General features: G+C 39.5%; 1 protein-coding gene across 7 annotated transcripts in view; it reads right to left on the bottom strand.

Moving 5' to 3' along the window:
* FSTL4 (follistatin like 4) overlaps positions 1-16,273 on the bottom strand; it is a 214,351-nt gene that overhangs the window by 18,853 nt on the left and 179,225 nt on the right. For 6 of the 7 annotated variants that reach the window (XM_021549489.3, XM_021549484.3, XM_077786694.1 and 3 more), the window contains 5 exons: positions 14,910-15,030; positions 8,773-8,934; positions 7,639-7,773; positions 6,102-6,128; positions 886-1,004 (listed from right to left, as the gene is read on the bottom strand). In XM_021549489.3, coding sequence (XP_021405164.2) covers positions 886-1,004; positions 6,102-6,128; positions 7,639-7,773; positions 8,773-8,934; positions 14,910-15,030 — 564 coding nt within the window. The remainder of the gene's footprint in view (positions 1-885; positions 1,005-6,101; positions 6,129-7,638; positions 7,774-8,772; positions 8,935-14,909; positions 15,031-16,273) is intronic. The other variant, XM_021549488.3, reaches the window with a different exon arrangement.

The raw sequence follows: 16,273 nt of genomic DNA, 5'->3' as shown, positions 1-16,273 counted from the left end.
TTAACCACATTTTCAACTTCCCCTTTTAAAAATTAGAAAGTAAGTAAAGGAGTGGATAAAAAAAACATTTCTGGATGTATTTCAGCACCTGTGTTTTTTTTTTTTTAAGAACTGACAGTTTCATGAGGATATGCCTGCTGTATGTTCCTGTGCAGGAGTACATAACACAGGTCACTGAGAACACTGACCTCACAGAGCCTCCAGGCACATGTTATCCCACTGGCCATGTTGAGCTCCACTGCCTACAAGCCAGTGCTTGACATTTCTGACACCTGAAAAAATTTTCTTTGTGATTCCTAAAGCAAGGGTTAGGTAAATTCAGTGCAGACAAAAAAGTGCCAAGAGCAAACACAGACAGTGCAGTCTGTCTCAGTGCAGAAGATACAGAAGATCTTCATGGCACAACCATTTTCTGGGCATTCATATTTGCCTCCCTGCTGCAGTTTAACATGGCAAAGCACTTCCAAAGAGCAGAAAGTGGTCCAAAGTAGCTCACTTCTTTGCCTATGAAGCCATCAGTAAAAGGAGCACCAGTGAAGGATGTGCACATCTCTCTGCTATTGACTTTTGTACCTTCCCTAAAGCCCAGTTACAAATTTGGGGCATGGATAAGTAAAGAGATCAAAAGGACAAATGAAAATCTTTGCTTATGTGATAACTAACCAAATTCTCTGCAGCGTGTCAGTAAATCCTCCATGTCAGCCTTAGAACTTATGTGGATCCCCTGATTTTCAAGAGAAGATGCTATACCTCAGGGATGCTGCATGAAGCCCACCAAGCTCCAACATCCCTGTGGCAAACAGGTCCTTTAGCAATAACAACCTTTGAAGAGATTAAGAGAAAGCTTCCCAGCTGTCAGCTGTAGCTGCTGGGTTCAGGACTTACATAACTTGTGAAAATCCTCTCTTCGGGCCTGATATGTCTCCGGATTTCACATTCGTTTGGCTGAAGGACAGTGATCCCATCATCAGAAAAGACATAGAACATATTCCCAACACTCAGGCCTTAAAGGGGGATAAAGAAGAAGGAGTTGGATTCTTTTTTGGTATGTATCCATAGCTGTTAGGACTTTTTTAAAGAACTTGTCCTCCTCTCCCGACAAACAAATTCTGCCTTACATAAAAGTTGGTCATTTGGATGCAGTTGGAGCATTCACAAAATCAAATTTCATGTCACAACAAGGGCTTCAAGGAGTGAAGAGGTACAACAACGTTCAAAAATGCATTGCCTTGGTGGCGGTGGTTGTACCCAAATGATTATGGCTGGGTCTTGTAAATAGGTACCAAAACAGGACTTGATCCCAAGAAGCCTCTCTGTTGCACTGCTACCCCCTCAGATTATGAATTTGTTTTTGTTCCTATGATTTCATTAAAAATAGCTTGACAATAATTTGAGAACTGAAAGACAAGCTTTAGTTAAAATTAAAGTGAAGATCATTCTGTTACAGGAAAATTGACTGCTGGTAACTGTGATGTTAAATGGAAGTGTTTTGAATCTGTACCATGAATGAAAATATATAGTTTTCTCTATTTTCTTAAACAATCTGAAAAAAAAATAACTACAGCCACCAAAATAAATACATTTTTGAAATCTTGCAAACTGTAATTCACAAATGTGGAGTAGTTCAGCATTGCATTAGCACTCATTTATCCAACCGGGGCATTCCAGGAGATTTGGAAAACTGGCTGATTGCCATTGCTTTGCCATTAGGAGATTGTGTTTTACCACTTCTGTCATGCTACATGGAATTGCAGTGACAAGATCTTTTCAGGATCCTTTCAAAAACTCTAATTTCAAAGATCCAATCATTCTATTTTTTTCACACCACCACCAGTAAGTGTTTGCAATGACCACTGTCACCCCTAGCAGTGTTGATAGTGAACTTTATCTGCCAACAATATGGTGATGCTACAATTTATATCTTCTAATTAATTCAATTTTTCCCATGGAGAAATGAAGTCCCCATTCCATGGCTCTAAACAGTGTTCAGTGTTAAAAATTGCCTTTGCTGGTCCTGTGGTGGTAGCTCTAAGTACTGCTCACAGAGACAGAGTATCTCACATTTCTTAACTGTATGCAGGATTAAGATCTAATCACAGAAAATTTGACAGTAAAAATACGGATAATTTGGATAAATGCATTTTTGGAAAATTTTGTAAAACACATTGTATTTAGTAAGGCTAGAAGGGTGTTGTTGTTGCTAAGCCCCCTTCTTTTGATGCCAATTAAGTAGCTTCAGAGAACAATGTGTCAGCATGTGATGTTTGCTGCACTGACATGGTTCAAGTTGAGTCTCTGAACCATAGCACAGAAATCCCCCAGTCAGGGCATCAGGTGTGTACAGGAGCTGTGGTCCTCAAATGTGATTGCACAGGGCAGGATCATGCATTTAAGAAAAAAGCTCCACTGAGAGTTATTTCATGGACTAAGGGCTATTTTTTCCCCAGGTATATTGGTAATACATTTCATTCGGGCACTTTGGACCAAAACCTGCGCTCCCAGCATCCACACAACTCCCACCTGCTTTAGTGGGATTTGATGAACACATCAGAGGGCAGAATTTGACCCTGCCTGGAATGAGTGCTGACATTTCATGGGTAAAGGATTTTAATCCTAAGAAGTGAAAACAGGCAGGCAATTATGACTACTGTGAAGATGCTTATTATTATTTGCATGCACAAGAGTAGCGTGATTTTTGTCTAATGATCCTATTAAAATGAGGGTGTATTTAATTGCTTTAATTACCCACAAAATACTTTGATAAAAAATTTTACCCCAACAGGTTTAGAGTCAGAGACATGGCAAGTTCTACTACTTATTTTACAGTAAAATTAGTCCAAGATTATTTTGCAGACTGATTAAAATATACTACAAATTCCTGAGAGCATTCACTTACTCTCTTTTTAAAAAAGTTTGTCAGTTTAAATTAAACTACTTTTTTTTCCCTAGGGATTCATCTTCATACTGATATTTAGACCAAGCAGGATTTTACTAGATATACTAGGTGTTTTATTATGATTTGTGAAACATTTACCAAATCTTGGCTGGGATACATCCTAAACAATCTCATGGACATCAGTAGAACAGACTCAATTTTTGATTATACTGATGCAACTCCTTGGTGCAGAGAATTGGGAATTATTTCAGTAAAGAGGTGGGCAAGAAAGTATTTTGTGTTTTTTATAGTAGTGCGGCGAGGCAGGTACTAAATTGGGAACTGGGGGACTACTGAGGAGTTTAAAAATTTTTTTTCCTTTTGAATTGAGGACATTTCAGGTTAGATGACACAACTAGTTCAAAACTCAAAGGCATTATAAAAGGCAAAATACTTCATCTGTATAGCAAAATATCCCTATTATAAAAAAAGCCCATTAAGAATGGGGAGTGTTTCGTAAACATAACAGTTCTTATTTGATCCATTCCAGATGAAGCTGGCTCTAACAAAAAAAAGCCCAACAAAACATTGGGAGGACACCCGATATCAACAAGAGCTTATTTGAGAAATACAGTGCCTCCCTCAGTGTACATTTATACATCCCTCCTTTGAGATCAAAGGGCAATTTTTTCACTATGGAATACTCTGATCTGATACTTAAATAGTTTTCCTCAACTTAATCTAAATATTTGGAAATATTTTAGAACTTAAATTTGGTACTGAAAAGGCTTTCAGCTTTTTAAGTGCATGGACTCACATAACTGCCGATTGCCTGCTGGCACAAAATCCTCCTTTTCTCCAGGTATTAGGTAAGCAATGCTCACTACAGAAATGAACACTGTCATGAAAAAAAATCTCTGCTTTACATTTGGGCTACTCATGGTTTTCTCTGGACAAAATTAAAACCTATTTGCACATTGAGTAAATACTGCATGTGCTTCCAGCCCCAGGTTTAATGGCTGGCTGCCCTATGTCTACTCATTTCTTGAGGTGTTGCTTGTGCATGGTCTGAAAGGTTTTGAGAACAAACTGACAGACTGACTTTTAAAATTATCAAATACTTGTGTTAAAAGTTTGACTTGCAGCAAAAGTTTGTTCTACAACATATTTTGTTTAGGCATTTTCCCAAGGTTTTAATTACTCCAGACCTTGTGGAGATGATCTTTAAAGGAGCTCAAATCTACCAATGCATTTGTTAATATTGGTAATTGAACATAGTAAAGAATATTTAAAAATGTAAAACCAAAAATACTATTCCTGTCTTCCAGCTTTCTCTGTGCCAAGATTTCACCTGCTGAAGTATATTCTTGAAAGAATATGCCCATCAAATACTACAGAACAACACAAGCAAGGTAATAAACCTGCTTTACAGATACTGAATTGTTTAGGAACATCAATAACAGATCTGGCCATGTTTTGCCTCAACATTGCTCATACTTTCATTTAAAATGTGCAAGGCTGATAAGCAGTAAGTCCATCTATTTAGCAAAATTATAATAAGACTTTCTGCAACCAACTTCTCAGCTGTCCTTTAAATATTACTCTACTTCTACCTCTGGTAGGATTGTCCAACTGCTTTCTTTAAAAAGGGGCATAAGGGACACTGTATGTAAACAGCCATGGAGCATCGTGCAGGTGATTCTGGGCTGATGAGATGCATGAGAGATTTCATTTCCAAGCAGAAGGGAAATAGCAATTCCTGGTGCCCATAATGCCATTTACAGCAGCGTCAGCACTGAAGACTCCTCACAGCCCTGCACCAGGAACCTGCAGGTGGGTATTTAGAAAGAAGTGCTGGGGAGCTCTCCTAGGTGACTGAGCCACCTCTCTGACCTCCAGAGAGCTGCACTGGACTTGGGTTGGAAGGGATTTCAGAAATAAACTGGTGTATTTGCTGTATGAGTCTGTGGCCAACAGTAGCACTGACAGTGTGCATCAGGTGTTTGCACACCTGGCCCAGGCTGCTGTGCTCACCACGCCCTGGCACCTTGTGCCAAGCCCAAGCTACACAGAAAACTTCCTGCTGAAAGCCCACCTATTGATTTGGAGTACCTGGAGGCACTACTTACAAAGGGGCTTTGCACTCTCCAAAAGCAGAGTGAGCCTGAAGCCCTTCTTGGAGGAGCGGCGTGAGGGAGTTTGGGTGTTTGCAGGGGGCAGGGGGACATGGCCAGGAGCAGTTTGTCACTGCACAGAAACCTTTCCCACACAGCTTCAAGGACACCAAGGTCTCAGCTGCTTCATAGGCAGCTGGCAGCTGTAAGAACTGGTTTACATCTGCACTCAGAACCTTCCTCCAGGGAGTGGATGTCCTGCCCCCAGCCCTCCAGGATCTCCACCCACTTGGGCTCCACGTCTACAGAGTCAGATAGACAACCTGTGTGAGAGTGCCTTGGGCTGTTGCATGATGCTTCTTACTGGGTATTTTGGAAATTATGGCAGCACAAGTCACAATTTGTACAAAATGAGGCAGTTTTAAGGGCCTCCATGATTTCTTTGAGTCAATTAGCTGCTCAGAATAGGGTTTTTTTTACTTTGCTTCCAAGATACACAGTTGTTGACCTTGTGAAGGGCACACTAAGTTTGACCAAACTAAAGCTCTTAACTGCCAATTAAAACAAGGAGAAATGGGGCAACCTTTACCCTGCATTGATTCAAAGGATGGAGGGAAGAAAACCTGTTGTGGTTTGGTTTTTGTTTTGCCTAACAGTCAAGAACACAGTTTTTGTTGTGCACCTACAAACATCAATACATGCTACTGAAAAGGAAGAGTCTAAATTGCTTGCTTAAAAATGCAGTATATTGAATTTATGCCTTACTTGTTCAATTATGGCAATTTTGGGAGCACTTCTGACACTTGTGTGATTGCTAATGCAGCTTGAAAATCTCAGGCTACTCACATTTCTGGCAGTATATATAAAATCCATATTTTTATATATTTTATGGCCATCTATTATTTCATAGTGGGAAAATGCAAGAAGTAATAGGTGCAAGAGTGACATCTCTTATTTGAATAATTTAGCTTTTAAAAGTCTGGTCTGTACTTAATCTGGTGACTGTGAAAGTTGATAGGGTTAGTGGCAAGTCAGTGGAGAATGGCCCATCATGGAATTATTAAAGCAGACAAGCACATTATCACTACGACAAAAGAACTTTACTGCAGTACCTTCCTCTCGCCACAGTATGTTTGCAACTGCAGCATCAGAATATTGGGAAAGCCAGAAAATAATCAGGAAAAGAAAAAAACAACAAAACAATGTCAAAACTTTCATTGTATCAAGTAACTGAATAAATACTCATGTTTACATGAACTGTTTAATTGGTGAAAATTTTGTAACATTCATTGAAATAAAATACCAGGAAAGACAGAGAGTTCTAAACACATTTGCTCCTTCTAGAGACAATTAAGAAACTTTGACATGGGAAAAATCCTTCCTGAAATGAAGGCAGCTGTGCAAAGATCAATGACCTACTAAAGAGAAGCTGTTACCTTCAAATGCAGCTGCAGGTATGGTACAGCCTGTGGTTTTCTGTGCAGGTTCAGTGAGGAAACACAATATGGAATTATAGAATCATTAAGGTTGGAAAAAACCTCTAAGATCATCGAGTCCAACCATTAACCCAGCACTGCCAGGCCCACCAGCATCTTTTAGAAGAAGCCTGAGACTGCAGCTACAGCAGCTGCACCCTTGGCTGTGCTGTCTCTTGGAACTCCATGCAACTGCATTCTTTCAGGATTCACAGAAGCTTTGAAAGTACACCTGCATTTGAATTTCTGTTCCAGATAGATCCAATTATTTCTCAACATACTGTAATTTCCCTTGCTCAAGTATTCAAGGGAAAATGACCAATATTAACAAGAGTACATAAATCTAGTTAATGAGGAATAGGATATATTTTCCTAAGATTTTTCTTGAAAGATCATATTTATGGGTAACTTTGCTTCAATTCTTGCTCTATATTAGCAGCTAGAAAAGCAACAAAAATCCCATTTGCACCTAGACTTTTAGTATCATCATAAAGCCAGGTAATCTCCCAGGCAGTTAAGAAGGCAGAACTAGGAAATAGCAGACCTCGGGAACTTTTCTAGTGAGAAAACTGATCACCTCCTTCAGCAATTATGTTTTTGGGTCAGTGTGGTCAAGATAACACTGCTGCACACCTATGGGAGATATGGGAAGAGGAGCTGGGAGAGTATTTGTCTTTGAGGTGGAAGATAATTTCACACTGAGCAAACCTATTTTGCCAGTCAGTGATGTAAAAACAGGTAAAATGAATATATTAATCAAAATGTTTTTCAGACACCTAAATATTCAAGAATTTTGACTGGCAACTGGCTTCAAAAGAAGTCTTGTACAGAAATCAATGAGATTTATAGAATTCAACAAAATATTACATTTTGGATTCCCTGATATCTGAAACTATTGCCAATTTGTTACTCCAATAAAGCTGTTACCCATCACACACACAGTATACTTGCGGCACATGAAAGACACCGTTTTCCTGGAGAAGACTTTACCTTCTAGGCATGATTCCTACCCCCAAAAATTGTCCAATCCTCTGATAAAAGTGCATTCAGAACTGTCATTACGTTATGTAAGATCCAACTTACTGCATGCAATAGCCTGAACTATTAAATTACATGTATACCATCATATTCCAACACTATTTAAAGAAAGAAATACATGGAAAATTGAGCTTACGGGTCTTTCTTGCTGAATCTTCGATGAAGAGGGAAGAGATGTCCTCATCCACTCCCACCTCATTTTTAGCAATGCAGGTGTAGGCACCAGTGTCTTCATAGCGAACACTGCTGATATGAAGTTCACTTCCATTTGCTGTAAGAGAGACACTCATAACCTCACTGCTGCTCCTCACTGCTGCTAATTGCTGTCCCTGTCTTAATTGTCTTCCAGTTGCCACCCAGTGACGGCTCGACAGGGTGGTTCCACCCCACTGCTTTTCTCCCTGTTTGACTAGAGGTTTTTGGGGATTCTCATGGGAGCTGATGTCTTGCTCCTTTCCATCAGCACATACACGCTCCACACCAGAAAAGAACAAAGAACAATCTCAAGTCAAACGATAAATTACATTTCATTTATTTATTCTTTTTGTTAGAAAAGTGCTTTGGCTTTAGTGAAGAAAAATTAACTTAAATTTTGCAAAGTGTTTTCCATCAGATCACCAAAAAACTTTGGTTTAAATGGGTCTCTCTACAGTTCCTCTTACCATTTTGCATCCTGCAGTGGGACCAATGCCTAAAACCTTTGGAACACTGAGATATTGTATGTGTCATGCAACAATACCAGTGCTACCAACACAAGCTGAAGGGCAAAATCTACCAAAGCAAGACTGGGACATGTGTTGAGGATGGAGTTAATATTTTTACACAGAAAATTGCACAGAAATGTTTTTGCCTTTTGCTATACCTGTTGCATCCTCATTCAAATAGGGATCTAGAGGAGTTAAAAGCCCCATTCCTTCAGCAGGGCCGAGTGGGAGACTGATTCTAAGCTGACTTGCATCCAGTGTGGGTTTAGACTTGAACAAATAATTTAATGCATTTCTTTTCTGCTGTGCTGTACACAAGAAGCAAGGCAGTGAAGAAACAGGCAGGCTGTCTTTGAACAGAATGCAATTACCACTTACATCAATCAATAGTGCATTTCCCAGGAAATTCACAGGAGAAAGAGATAAAAAGAAAGAACAGGGGTTTTATAACACGATTTCCAACAACTGTGGCTTAGCAAAGTACAAGAACTTCTGGTTTAAAGTGCAAAATAATCCTCCTTAATCCCTGTCTACAATACTTTAATTAATCAAAATTCTGTTCTTACCGAGGAGCGATAGTTGTTTGGATAGTTTTGGCATGATATCAATGCCGTTCTTTAGCCAGGTAATTCGGGGATTAGGGATGCCTTCAGCGTGACATTTCAGGCTCGCTGACACGCCCGGCTCCTGCGCCTGCGTTTCGGGGTAGACGCGGATCACCGGAGGCACTGCGGGAAGCAAGAAATTGGGGACTTGATACCTGGGGCTCGAGAGCCACTGCTGTCCTGCAGTGACAGTCTCTGAGCTGAGAACCACCGAGATAAGCTTGGTCTGGCTGTCCGTGCAAGCTGCAAGAATGATTTCTCTACAGCTTGACTTTGGGGGCAGAAAAGAGAAAAAAATACTTTTCCAAGCCCTGGCATAGAGAGAAGCTGAGGATATCCCATCCCTGGAAGTGTTCAAGGCCAGGCTGGAGGGGCCTGGAGCAACCTGGGATAGTGGAAGGTGTCCTTGCCCATGGCAGGGGGTTGGATTGAGATGGTGTCTAAGATCCCTTCCATCCCAAACCAGTCTGTGATCCTATGATTCTTTAACAGAAAAGAGTAAACTAATATACCAATGCCAGGGAGCAACCTTGCAATCCAATTCTGTATTTAAACTGTTCTTGCTTTCATTGAGTGACTAACTGAACTTAATAGTTGGATTAAAACCCTACATGGGTACTCACATATTTAAGTATAAACTCCAGATCTTCACTGAATCTAGGAGGGAATTTGAGTTCTTGTCTATGAAAAATAACTTAATCTTCAGTATTTAATTAAATATCCATCAGGAAGTAGACTGTGTATTTATTACCTCTTATTCTGAACAAATAAAGTGTTTATCAATTACTTCTTTTCACTGAGAGGTTTTCAAAACGTGACTTACCTTGTTCATGAAGGCACTCCTGAACTATTTAATATACTCCATTGGCAGAACTACTAATTATATTACAATTTCAGAGATGTTCATTGATTTTCAATCATCTTTCCTTCACTGCTCAAACCAACAAGGCTTAATAGTACCCATTAACTATTTCTTAACAATTCACTTACAAACTTAAAAAAAAATGCAATATTGCAACATTGGTGAAAGATACCAGTGAGACTTTTTCATCTTGAGGGAAAAATAAAAGGAAATGTGAGGACGACTCATACCATGGCCGATGGTATTTTTGTTTCACAATGAAGCAGTGAACTTTTCTATCAGATTAGGAGATTTTGGGATAAATGATGTAGCTGCTGAAAGCTGTACAGTTTTGTAAAATCACGGCCAGAGTCCAATGTGGATGTGTCCAGCATGGATGGGATGCTACCAGTAACATTTTTTGAATTAAATGATTTAGTAAGCGAGGTCCATTGGAGGCCAACATGATTTATTTAGACTCACAGTTGAAAGACAGTGTGCTTTCTACAATTGCAGAGGAAAAAGATTTACAAGATTCAAGAAGGTCTGATTCTCAAATCCTGGTGAAATCAACTGACTTCGCTGAGATCTCACATGGTCACAGGCACCAGAGAAATTTTACTCCAAGCCAAGTGTCCTCCCACTTGCCAGCTCTCAGAGGCAGAGCCCATCCCAGTCATCACCTATTTAATAATCTCAAAACCATTGTGGGTTGTTATGTTCTTCATATTGTTTGCTTTAGGCTTTCCTGCTCATCTGGGCAGTGGTGTCAGTGCTTCCCAGACTGGCCACAGCCATCAGCTCCCCAGAATCAGTGCATTCCTTCACCAAACTGACTGTACTTTCATCTCTCATATTTTTACTTCACACCTTCATAGTCTGCACATGAATAACCCACTTATTTTACCCGCAGGGCTACAAACACAATAGATTTATATGGCCAAAGAAAGCTCACATATCCTAGACACTGAATCAATGCTCTGCATGAAAATTATCTTAAAATTAAAGCAAGGTATCTTTTCAAGAGTGATTAATAAGGAAATTGTTTGTTTTCACCTACAAAGAATATGTGCTTCACCTCAATTTCTGCTCTCTTATAATTTTCCTTCTCCTTCTATTTTTAAACTTTTTATTTCTTCTTCCTTGTCTTACATAATTCAATGCACAGGTAAATTATTGCATGCAAATGCCTTGTGATAACAGCAAACTGCAGAATATATTTTTATTGTCCTTGCTACAAATTAATACATTCCAGGTAAGCACATTAAACTTGCAAAGATTTCAGTTCCAGACTTTGGGATATATGGATTACCCTTTGCTTTTTCCCTTGGTGAATATATATCATTGCTAACCATTACTGTGTCTGCAGCCAAGAGCAATATAAAAATGCCATTATCTTAAGCAAAGTAGGAAGAAAGAGGCACTGAAACAAGCACGAGATTGGGTAGATTGCCTGCTACTGCATACTGAGCAGCACCTCACTGGTGAGCAGACCAATTCATTACTATAAAACAGCTCAGGTGATAAAGCACACGATGAGCACAGATGGTGGCACCAAGGCCCAAAGACATCCATTGCTGCTGTAGGAGCTCTATACTCCAGGGTGCAGCAGTAATTAACAGATTAATCATTTACTCGAGATGTTTTACTCTTTCCATTTATGATTTGAAAGGAGTTTGCAGCATTTTATGTTTTCTCCTGAAAAGCCACATTAATGAAACATCCGTGTTCTAACATCTCGCTTATGGGAAAATTTGTTCTATTGGACCCTTCTAATCGGGCTGAGGATCAAATTGCTTTTTAAAACTATTTTCAAGGAATAAAATATTCTGATTTATGCTGATGTTTTCCTGAGTGCAAGGTCCAAGGAAAATGATGCCATACACCCAGCAGTCTCTTGATTTGCCAACTATCAATTTTCGTGGTCGATTACTATTTTATGATATTCTTTATCCTCAGGACCTCTTTTTTCCTCTTGAAAGTGCTAAATTGCTTCCTCCCTACAGTTAGTGTATACTGTACACATTTCCCAAGCAATATCCATACATGGGAGAGAACATAATTTTCCTACTGTTCTTGGCTCCTCCTGATCAAAGATACAGAATGCAAGATGAACTTTTCATTCTTAAACCATTTAAGCATTGCCTTTCAGCAATTTCTTTTCCTCCAAAGACCTTAAGGGAAAGCTGTATAAATACACTGACTTAAATTTTACTTGTAACTGTGAATCCTAAGATTTATGAGCTCAACCAAAGCTCTCACATCAAACAGGCTGCATTTCACATGTGCTTCATACTTCATGTCCAGATGTGAGCCAGCAGGTTGGGGCATTCACCTGGTGACCTTCACATTTTCTACTGAAGAGGATTCTCATCTCTGCTTGCCAAAATAAGCATCTGGATCTACCCATGTTATTTGGGATATCCTGAACCATTGGACACAAAGGGAAACAACGCATAGCATTCAGCAGTTGAGCAGTAGTAGAGCACCAAATCTCAAAAACATTTAATGTTGTCAAAATTGGGCTGAAAATTTTCTATTTAAGCTTGTATTCCCTTATTTTCTATATTACCTTATCAATGTAAGAATTCAGTTTAATGTTCTAAAAAGAGGCAAAGAAAAAATAAGTTAAAGAACATCCAATATGTTGGATAAAAGCAGAGGAAGAGAGCACATGTAACTAAGATCAGACTCTTTTGTGAGCTTACTAATGTGTCTTAGTGGAAGCAGTAAGATAGGGCCCAGGTGATATGGAAAAGGACCCGAGGATGCTGGAAGAATTACTGCAGCTTTTGAAACACTGAATTAACTGAAAAACAGTCTAAAAATTAGAACGGGCTTGGGAAGGGTGGGGAATAAACCCTTTTACTTCCAGCTAGATCTTCTTTCTCTATTCTCACCCAAAAGAAAAACTTGGGAGGTGTGAAAATAAAAATTCTGGTAAATTTCACAAAATAAAAAGCACATGTTTTTGATGTTGAAAGTAGATCAGTGCCTCCCTAGAGGAGACAGGAGAGCAGATAAACCCGAGTTCTGGCTGATTTGGTTCTGTCACATTCTCTTACCATTTTAGTACAATACAGGAAAGCAACAAAAACCCTTCCATGCTGAAGATGGAGTTTTCAGTTTGATACAGACAGACAGAGACAAGCCCCAGCACTGAACAGAGCCCATCAACTACACTTAGATTCTCAGCATCTTCACTCAATTCAGTTTGGCTCAGTTTCTTCCCACTACTGTCAAGAAAAATTCCTCCATTTGTCCTTTAAGTTACTAAAAATTGAGGTTTCCCTGTGAAAGGCTCTGCCTTGGGAACCCTCCAATGCATTTGAAGGCAAACAACTCTGTCCTGCCATCAGGGCTGTCACCCTCACATCAGCTGCTGGAGGAAACTGTGGCACAAAAGGAGGGAATGTAGTGATGTGGGTAGCCATATCAAGAATTGCAAAAACCCAGCTTTGCAAAGCCTAATGGCTCACATAGGAATATCAGACGCTGTGAGACAAAGATTTCTAGACCCTGCAGTGTTTTCTAGCAAGCCTTTTTATTCTGTATTTAGTGACTACATAGCATATTAAAAAGCCCACATAGATAGTTTTTTTTGAATAACAGCATTTTTCTTTTGGTAAGAAAGCCCCCATGCAGCTATGGTATGAAATTTCCACTTAAAAAGAAAATGTGATCTTTCAGTGACAAGTAAAATCCAAGTGGCAAGCACGAGTATGGAACAGATCACCCCCTCTCCACACTCCATCCAGCTTTCCTCTCATTCTGGTTTAAGTTTCAAAGCCTTTGGGTCTTCTATTCTCAGTGCTGATAAAGTCTACATTGTTGTCTGCCAACTAAACTCCATTCAGGCCTCATAATACATCACATAATAGACATGGGATTAAGTTGTTAGCTGGCTTTTCTTTCAACTGCCATTCATCACACAAACAGCACTTTGAGGAAGGAAACCTATATTCTCAGCTGCAGCATACACAGCTTAGTTATCCACATGGCTGAGATTTACAGTTTACTTTCTCAAAAGATGACAAATTATTATGTAGAGACATTAAGTCAGCTTTCATTCAGATCAACCAGATACTTTGTGCTCTCCTCCAGGTACTCATGTGGTGGGGGGAGCACTTACACATGTCCAGCAGACCTGAGCTGCAGTCAAAACAAAACCTCATGTCCACCACAGCTCTTCTTAAAATGCTTAAGTAGCCGTCTTTACTGTTTCTCCTCTCACTACTGACCTCTGTAACTACTGCTCATACTAGCTGAAAGCTCTCCTTTTTGCAGGTCAACACACACCTAGAGAAAGGACTAAATAATAGTTTTCCTTATAATATATATACTCTGTAATAAAGTTACTGAATTTTCCTTAAAAATAAATACTTTCCTCCCAGAGTACATCCCATTTCATACAATTTCATGTGGTAGAATGAATTAGTACTACAGTTAGGAATGGGTGACCCTGTCCCCTGTTCTGGAGACACTGCTGGGCATCATCAGCACATGTGAAAAAGGGTCAGAAGTTGGAAAATGCTGGTTGCTGCTGTGGAGGTGGATACTCTGTGGGCTGTTCCCTCGATGAAATGCTGGCTTAATCTAATGTAATTTTAAACTAAATCCAACTGAGTGAGCTTGAGGTCAGGAGATAGATAGTGAGCCCCTGAATAAGTTCCACCAGGCACAAATGCAGTCCAGGAGATGGAGGTGCATGAGAATGCTGGAATATGGACTGTGTGATTCTCTCACCTGTAAAATGATTTGCCCTCATTTTGCAATCCAGTGAGCCAGTGTAAACAGCCCTCAGCAAACCAAGCTCAGCACAGCCAGGTAATAACCTGGATATATATCTGGGAGTTAGCTGTTTTTGGAAACACTACTGTATTTATTTAAATATCCTGGGCTATTTCATGCAACAGAAATGATTTTCTGGAAGAAGAAATTATTGAGGCAACACTTCTGTTGACAAAAGTAGTAATTACTTTCAGAGATGCTTGGAAACACTGCTCTTAACTCTATGGAAATGTCACTGACAGCTTGTTTAACAGTGAAGATACCTCCTGAAGCCTAGGTAATTATACACATTCCCCCTTGATACTTTTGACTGCTTGTGTGACTGAGTGAGACAACCCCCCGCTGCATTTGGCCTCATGCACAGATAATTTGGGCTGTGGCTTTACACATCTCTGTGTGAATGAGGTCAACACACAACTTTTCTTAGGAATGTTTTCATGGAATGTCATACATGCCATTTACTAACCATTCACCTGAAGGATGTGGGTCTGATACAGCTCTTCATAGCCGTAGGCATGACAAGTGTAATTGCCCATGTGAATAGTTGTTACCTTGGTGATGTAGAGGGAATCATCTTCTCCAAAATCCTGAATGGAACAAAAGACAGGAAAGTTGCCTTATTATTTAGTAGCAATATTTTGAGCACTACATGAATGGATACTACCTGTTCAGAGGTTTTGATAGCAATGCAGCCTGGGGACACAGCTTGAATTTTGAACAATAGGCTATAAAATTCATAAATCAACACACAGGGAGAAAATGAACAGCGATTTAAGAGTAAGGTAAAGTAACTCATCTGAGAAGATGAACTTTTGTGCTTGTTGCTAACAAGGTGCTCTTTTGCACATAAAAAAGATGACCATTTCCAGCTGTTTAATTTATGGGGGAATTTAATATCTACCTGTTAACCTCAGATGCATAAAATGCTAACATTTGGGTGGGTTAAAGTTTCCTTTATCTGTGCTGGTTCTCAGAAAATGCACTGCAGCCTTGATGAAAAAGTACTGAAGTTCTTTGTCACTTATCTCAGGCAATATCCTAGGCAGGAGACAAGGAAGAAGACAAAAAACCCTTTCTCAAACATACCTGTTTAATTCTGTAACTGCTTAACAAGTGTATTTCTTCATCCTCTTCATCTTCCCAGACCTGCTCTTGTGTTGTTTCAGTTTTTGATTACAGATGGGAAGGACTGAGTTATTAGACACATTTTTGCCACTTGATACATTGTACAAGCACCCTGCTTAGGAATTTATTTCAATTCACTATTTACTTGTTAATTTCAATGTTTATTTACCAAATTACAGCTAAGAGAACCACAGCACTGATGGCTAAATGAAGCAGCTTGAAAGAGAGTACTAAGAAATAAGGAGTTTACTGGCAGGACACAACCCTTCCCAAAGCACAGACCTTCACCTGAGAGGGTGCAGACATATCCATAATCATAACCTGGTTCTGCTGGCTGTGCTGCTCCAATGGGCAAACGTATGAACAATCATAAAGAATCAGAGTAAATTCATAGATTATCTGAAATCCATTATCTGTAATCAAAAGCATCTCAGATATTATTGGCACCTTGGTGCCAGGCATCTATGTTATGGGATAAGCTGGTTAAGATATCCAATACGCTATTACAAATATCTACTCAAAAATCCCCATTTCAAGTATTTGCCTGTTTTTTGGTCAGTTAGATCTTTCCTGATGGAAAGCAAAGATGCATGAGTAACTGCTAATGGAAAAGATATCAACCCTGTTCAAATGGTATTTGCATGAGATACAGAAAATGCTTGCACTGGAGGGGACTTAATAACAGTTTTTGTAAGTTAAAAGAAA

Source organism: Lonchura striata, chromosome 15 (genome assembly GCF_046129695.1).
Source record: "Lonchura striata isolate bLonStr1 chromosome 15, bLonStr1.mat, whole genome shotgun sequence".
NCBI lineage: Eukaryota > Metazoa > Chordata > Aves > Passeriformes > Estrildidae > Lonchura > Lonchura striata.
This window is presented reverse-complemented; position numbering and strand designations above follow the sequence as displayed.